We start from the raw sequence: 6,000 nt of genomic DNA, 5'->3' as shown, positions 1-6,000 counted from the left end.
TGATCTTGTAAAACGTATTCTCTCTTCAAGTTCATGCAAAACCTTTTTCCTGCATTTTCACAAAATAAAAGTAGATGGAGAAATTGTGGAATGAGAAAATCAACAGAACGGAAATCTTAAAAAGGTCCCATGAGACTTAAATTCTACTGTCATCTTTATGTACACAAAAGAGCCATATTTCCGTTTGCTTGGAAATGAATAGCAGCTTCAAGGACGACCTATATACATTTTTTGGGTGAGAAAAACAAGGCTAAAATCCACATAGGGAGCAAATTAAGATGAGATCTTTTTTATTATAAACGAATTATGTACAGTCCAGAAAGCAGAGTCCCAGTAGCCACTGAGACATTGGGACTTTACCTGCCATGCTTTACGTTCTATCTCCACATGACTGCTGTCATGTGTATGGCATTATAATCCTGTGTGATGATTACATTGGTTTAGCACATAGCTTACAATACAAATATCACGACCTCTTTTGTACTGTACATCCTTGCATTCTTCTGTGATTCTTCATGTTGTTTCCTTGAGACCAAAAAAGCATTAAAATTATGTACATTGATTGCAAGAACAATATCATGGAGCCTGCTTTGTCTTTTGAGTTCGACTTGAAAGAAAACTTGCCCCTCCTTGAAAGAAGCGGAGAAATGGCAACCTGCAAAAAGTAGTTCGAGGAATATGGTTTGTAAATTTGCATCTTCATTGTTCAACTAAACAGTCATCATAAGACAGCACCTTACATTAACATGTTAGATAGGTAGAACACAGGAAGCCTTCTCCACTGTGCATGAGAATCCTTTCCACCTGTGTATGAGGCTATGACAAGCTCCGGATGGGAAGCAGTTGCTACGAGTACGAACTGCAAGTATGTACAACATTAGCCACTATTAAACGCCTTCAATCCTAAACAACAGAACAATGTGAGGTATCAAAATACATAAAAGGAAAGGATGAGAAACACAAGAAACAGAAGACATTGAACAAACAAAACTTCAGATTTGTACCAGGGGGAAAAGTACTGCCATGACTCCATAACTGATGAATGGACTGAAAAAGAATGTTGCGAGTACACATGGACTCCCTGGAAGACAAACAATTAGCTTCCTGTCAGGACATTCACAGAGACAACTAGACATGACACCTAGTATTTGGATCAGCTTCAGTGCATGCAACGGTTGTAAGGCCCTACTATGATTCGACCTTGAATACACCTCTGAATCCGAAACTACGTGCACACACATCCGTTTAAATGTTGTCCATGTGAGTAAATCTGTGAGTGGGCTTCTTTCAGCACATCCTGAATAAGGCGCAAACTGATGGAAGCAAGCCATCAGAGACTGCCCAAGGAAAATTTTGAATAGAAGATTAACATTCTGAAACAAATCCAGCACCCTGAACTGCTAGTTAGAATGCTAGTACAAAGAAACAGTGCACATGAATCTAATCGGTTTCAAAAAGATCGGAGAGTGTGGGTGCCTTGTTGCCATTCAAAGTCACGAATTTAAGAGGTGTAAATACTAATACCTGACTCACAGAAAAATCAATTTCTTTCAAAGGTATTGTAATGATTGACTTTTTGTTGAACTAATTGGGTACAAGCACAAACCGTACTTGTGATGAAGTCAGTCCCAATGACACTCTGAAATACAAGATGCCTTTCAAGTTTCCACTCACTCTATGATGCATAACTGAGTGCTAGTTTCTCTTCTGAAACACACAAAACCATTCACTTTGATATCCTATCGCATCACACTTTGAAAGTAGCTTACCAAAGCCTGCAAAGAAAGCCCAATTCGTTTCAAAGAACAAAAGTCGCCTTTCAAGGTTCCAATCTGCGAATCCCCATTTGTAGCTGTCGACCACAAAAACCAAAAACGGAAAGAACACTGGAATGGCTTGTCTTTTAAAATCTTTTAATATAATTACAGAAAAGAATCTCCCTGTATCACTTTCCAAACCCAATGACCAAATGACTAAGAAAACGACTTACTCAAAGCAATAATAAGCATATAGCCACGATAAGAGGAGGAAATTTAGGTATTGTCCAACATAAGGTATAAAACTGACAGCAAATACCTGCAGCCAAAATGTCATAACAAAGTTAACAGTATGCCATCCATCATATATTCTGACTGGTGCCATGTTATGTTTCTTCCAGGCATTTCAATCATTATTCTATCCACATTTATTTCATTTGTTCTCTTGAATGCAACATGCAAGTGCATAACCAGGCTTAAAACTTTTAGGCGTTTTGAAAAGGGAGCCAGATTCATGCTCAGATATGACGCAAGCTGCTAATTTTTCTTTAACGAAGGGCAATAAAAAGATGGTCTCCCTAACCATGCATGGTGTCAACAGTGTGTGCATATACGGAGTGATGGATGGCCTAGAAGAGTAAGGTTTAAAAGAAAAGAGAATGAGCAATTATAATCCAAAAGTATGCCCAAAGTCCCTTTTAAAAGCAGATTGTGGTTTCCTCGTGAGACAAACCTCAATAAAGAAAATACTCAGCATAATAACAGAATAGATCTGCTCACCAATGCTCAGCAAAATTCTGCATCAGGATATAAACAAGTTACTATATGTATGGCATCAAATTCCGAAACTAAGAGTATACCTGCTTACACTCACCTCATAAATGTCCAGATTTCAAACTATGAAATTACCTCTCAACTCCCCCTCTGCTCTGGCTTGTTCGACGTTGAGCTGGCTTTTTCTGAGACTGCTGTTGCTGTTGAAGAGGATCCATATGGTCATTTTGCTCTAGCACTGCAAAAGCTTGCAGTGCAATTTCATTATACCTGCAATGCCTACCCACTTAAACTCCAGCCTCCAAGCCTTTAAACACTCAGCTGAAGATATTACTCTACAACCTAGCCAATTTACTTAAGATTCTTTTACATGGCATTCTGAGTTGGCAGTCACAGTTATCATATGGCACAAGCCAAAAAGACTGATGAGAGAAGATTTTGCCACACAAAAAGCACTCAGACTATGTATCAGATAGAATGTGAATAGCATTATGCATTTAAAGTTGCACTAACCAGATACAGTTGATCACAAAGCTTATTATGTACAGCGGATACAGCCAAAATACCTGCATAAAATACATTAAGTAAAGGTGGATCACTCTCCATGCACCAACCAGAAATGACAACACGCATGAAGATAATTCGACCTAAGCAACTGCAGACTCCAAATTTAAGGGCACTTTTGGCAGTCTACGCATAAAGGACAGTTCTATAAGAGCAATGTAGAATACTAAAAGCGTCTTTATAGTCCCCACAAGACTGGATCTTAAATCAATGGTCACATATAAGTGTGCTGGTATGCACATGCATGTAAATTTAAGGGCACTTTTGACAATTTAGAATACTAAAAGCCTGACAATAGTCCCCACCCAGGCTGAATCTAAATCAATGGTCACATAAAAGTATGCTAGTATAATATGCATGTAATCTTTGCAAGATTTCTGAGGCTGTCATCATTATCACAGATCGCTGACCCACATATTGGTCCCCTGGCTCCTCTCTGTTCCTGCATTCTGACAGGAATAATTTGCCACAAAGTCTTCAGATGCATTGGGAAGACAAATTCCTACAAACAACAACATAGCATGGTAGCCATATCATGAAGCACACAACACACATGTGCGTATGTGTGTGTGCATGTGTGCATGCTGGGGCATCATGCTAGAGCTATAATGCCATCTTGTCCATCCTGGCAGTTTATATTCTTGCTGCAGTTTCAACAAATTATCCCCGTGTGTATGTTCATGTGGGTGTCCCGTGTGTGCGTGCATGTGTGAGTGTGCACACGTGCACATGCATGAAAGGAGGAGGTTGAGGTGTGGGGTCTGGTGTGGAGCTGTAAGATTACCGGATACGGGTGTGTTTACCCAGATGAACCCAATAACATGCCCAAAAACATCCTATAAAATGCAACCAACCAGTTATAACGTCATGATGGTGGCCCCACAGGGCAAAAACCATAAACTTCATCCCGGGACCGCACAGCCAGGACTAGTCAACTACATATCCCCACACATACACCAGCGTCCAACAACGGCACCCAACAACGGTTGTAGCCATCCTATGTGAAGACACTATTATATCCTTTTAGTTTTCCCAATGATCAGTTCTAAGCAAAAGAGCTTTGAAAAGATGGCTAATGCTTTGGTCTTGGTAGGGCAAGGCATTGCTAAAATAGAAAATTTGACTGCATAGCCGCTCTTTCCAAACAGATCTTGAGCACATCGTTGGGGGGGAATGTGCAGTTTTTGTTTTGAAATCCTGTTTGGGTCATGGCATGCTTCATGAGTGGCCATCCAACATCACTATCAGATTACTTGATTTTCAAAGCTAACATGCAGTTTGAGGTGTACTCAGCCATACAGACATCTGTACAGCCATGATATTGGAACAATAATAAGCTCCATCTCCTCACTGTGTACACTGTATCTTCACACAGATTTAGCGATAATGCCCTTGTGTGTAGACCTGAGATCATCCAAGAGGCATCAAAAACAGCTGCTCTGCTAGACCATTGCAGTGGCTGCCCTGTGTTGTGTTAAAAGGAAAGGCAACTCATCCAAGGAGCAAAGCCTGAACCATTGATGGCAAGTAACTAGGTGTGGATCATCACTGATCTACATCATTGGCCCAATCGGATATCACAAAGCCATAAAGAAACAGATCAAGCTCATATACTCTGAACCAAAATACACCATGCCCTTCAAATGCTTGAGTATAATCTTCACTGCCAGCAACCTGAAAGAACTCACTGCTCCCACAGAAATGAAACAGTAGTAATATATACAAGGCTTCCTACTAGCTTCCTGTAAGGTGTGGCATCCACTACATCACTTTTATCAAGAGTGCTGAGCTTGATTCCTGCCTGGGTGGGACTGCAAATGTCCTTGTTGTCTTGCTACACAGATTTCTGCAACACCTCTTGAAAACAATTGCCGATTTCTCCCCTGGTGCCGAGCCTCAATATTAATGCAGAAGACCAAAGTCTTTCATCTTGAAGGCATTGCTCGAATCTGACTTGATGACCTCAAATTTCAGCTCAACCTTATATTCACATAAGAAGTAATCATAAGAAGGGTATCTCTGTCTCTACAGAAATCACGATCTCGCTTAGCGTTTAAGATTTGTGAGCTGGTGGCTACCTGGTGGCTGTTTACCATAAAATTTCGCCAAGTGCTAGCATCTCCCGCATCTAAACCACATAGTTCGCGGCACTAGGCACTTTCTGAGGTATTCCAACCGTGGTTAGATTTGTTGGTCTCTAACCATGGTTTGACTTGAACGGACTCATGAGGAATGTTTTCTATCATTGTAGGAAAACTCTAGTGATGGTAACCACGTGTCACATGTCTGTTGCCTCAATGATACAAATGCAACAAGCAAATCCTCTAGAGTTTGATTGACTATCTTTGTTTGACCATCCGTCTCAGGATAATCCCCACTACTCATTCTTGATTCAATCCTTAGTGCCTCAAACACTACAGTCCAAAAATTACTGGTAAATTTAACATCTCTGTCGGACGCTATTAGTCTAGGTAGTCCATGCATGCAAAATATATGCTTAATAAATAAATCCGCAACTTGCGGGGCACTAATAGACTCTCAGTCGGAATGAAGTGAGCCAGCTTGGTAAGACGGTCAATCACCACAAGGATAGAATAGTATCCACCTTGTGTCATAGGCAAACCAAAAAAAAAAAGTTAAATGGAAATACTCTCCCATCTGCATGAAGGTATCTCCAATAATTGTAAAAAGCCAGGTGTCTTCACCCACTCTACCTTACTTGACATGACAAATACCGTGTCACATTCATAAATATGTTTTTCCACCTTTGGCAAAAAAAAAAATCGCTTCACGAGATTATATGTCTTCTCGACACCTGAATGTCTTGCACACGGGCTATCATGGCACTGTTGAATGACCCTCTGCCTCAGACCATTCTGAAAAGGTACAACTACCTCGCCATTAT

General features: G+C 40.5%; 1 protein-coding gene across 1 annotated transcript in view; it reads right to left on the bottom strand.

Annotated features, from left to right (window-relative positions):
* Window positions 1-254: 254 nt before the first annotated feature.
* Window positions 255-6,000, bottom strand: part of LOC147902962 (etoposide-induced protein) — a 30,567-nt gene continuing 24,821 nt past the window's right edge. The window contains exons 4-11 of the mRNA XM_087373582.1: window positions 3,045-3,097; window positions 2,667-2,801; window positions 2,491-2,554; window positions 1,991-2,076; window positions 1,770-1,852; window positions 1,005-1,081; window positions 741-859; window positions 255-655 (exon numbers count right to left, since the gene is read on the bottom strand). Of these exons, the coding sequence (XP_087229708.1) occupies window positions 577-655; window positions 741-859; window positions 1,005-1,081; window positions 1,770-1,852; window positions 1,991-2,076; window positions 2,491-2,554; window positions 2,667-2,801; window positions 3,045-3,097 (696 nt within the window). The 3' untranslated portion in view covers window positions 255-576. The remainder of the gene's footprint in view (window positions 656-740; window positions 860-1,004; window positions 1,082-1,769; window positions 1,853-1,990; window positions 2,077-2,490; window positions 2,555-2,666; window positions 2,802-3,044; window positions 3,098-6,000) is intronic.

This window comes from Dipteris shenzhenensis, chromosome 4 (genome assembly GCF_047967505.1).
Source record: "Dipteris shenzhenensis isolate YYH24624 ecotype China chromosome 4, Dip_SZ_1.0, whole genome shotgun sequence".
NCBI classification, from domain to species: Eukaryota; Viridiplantae; Streptophyta; class Polypodiopsida; order Gleicheniales; family Dipteridaceae; genus Dipteris; species Dipteris shenzhenensis.
This window is presented reverse-complemented; position numbering and strand designations above follow the sequence as displayed.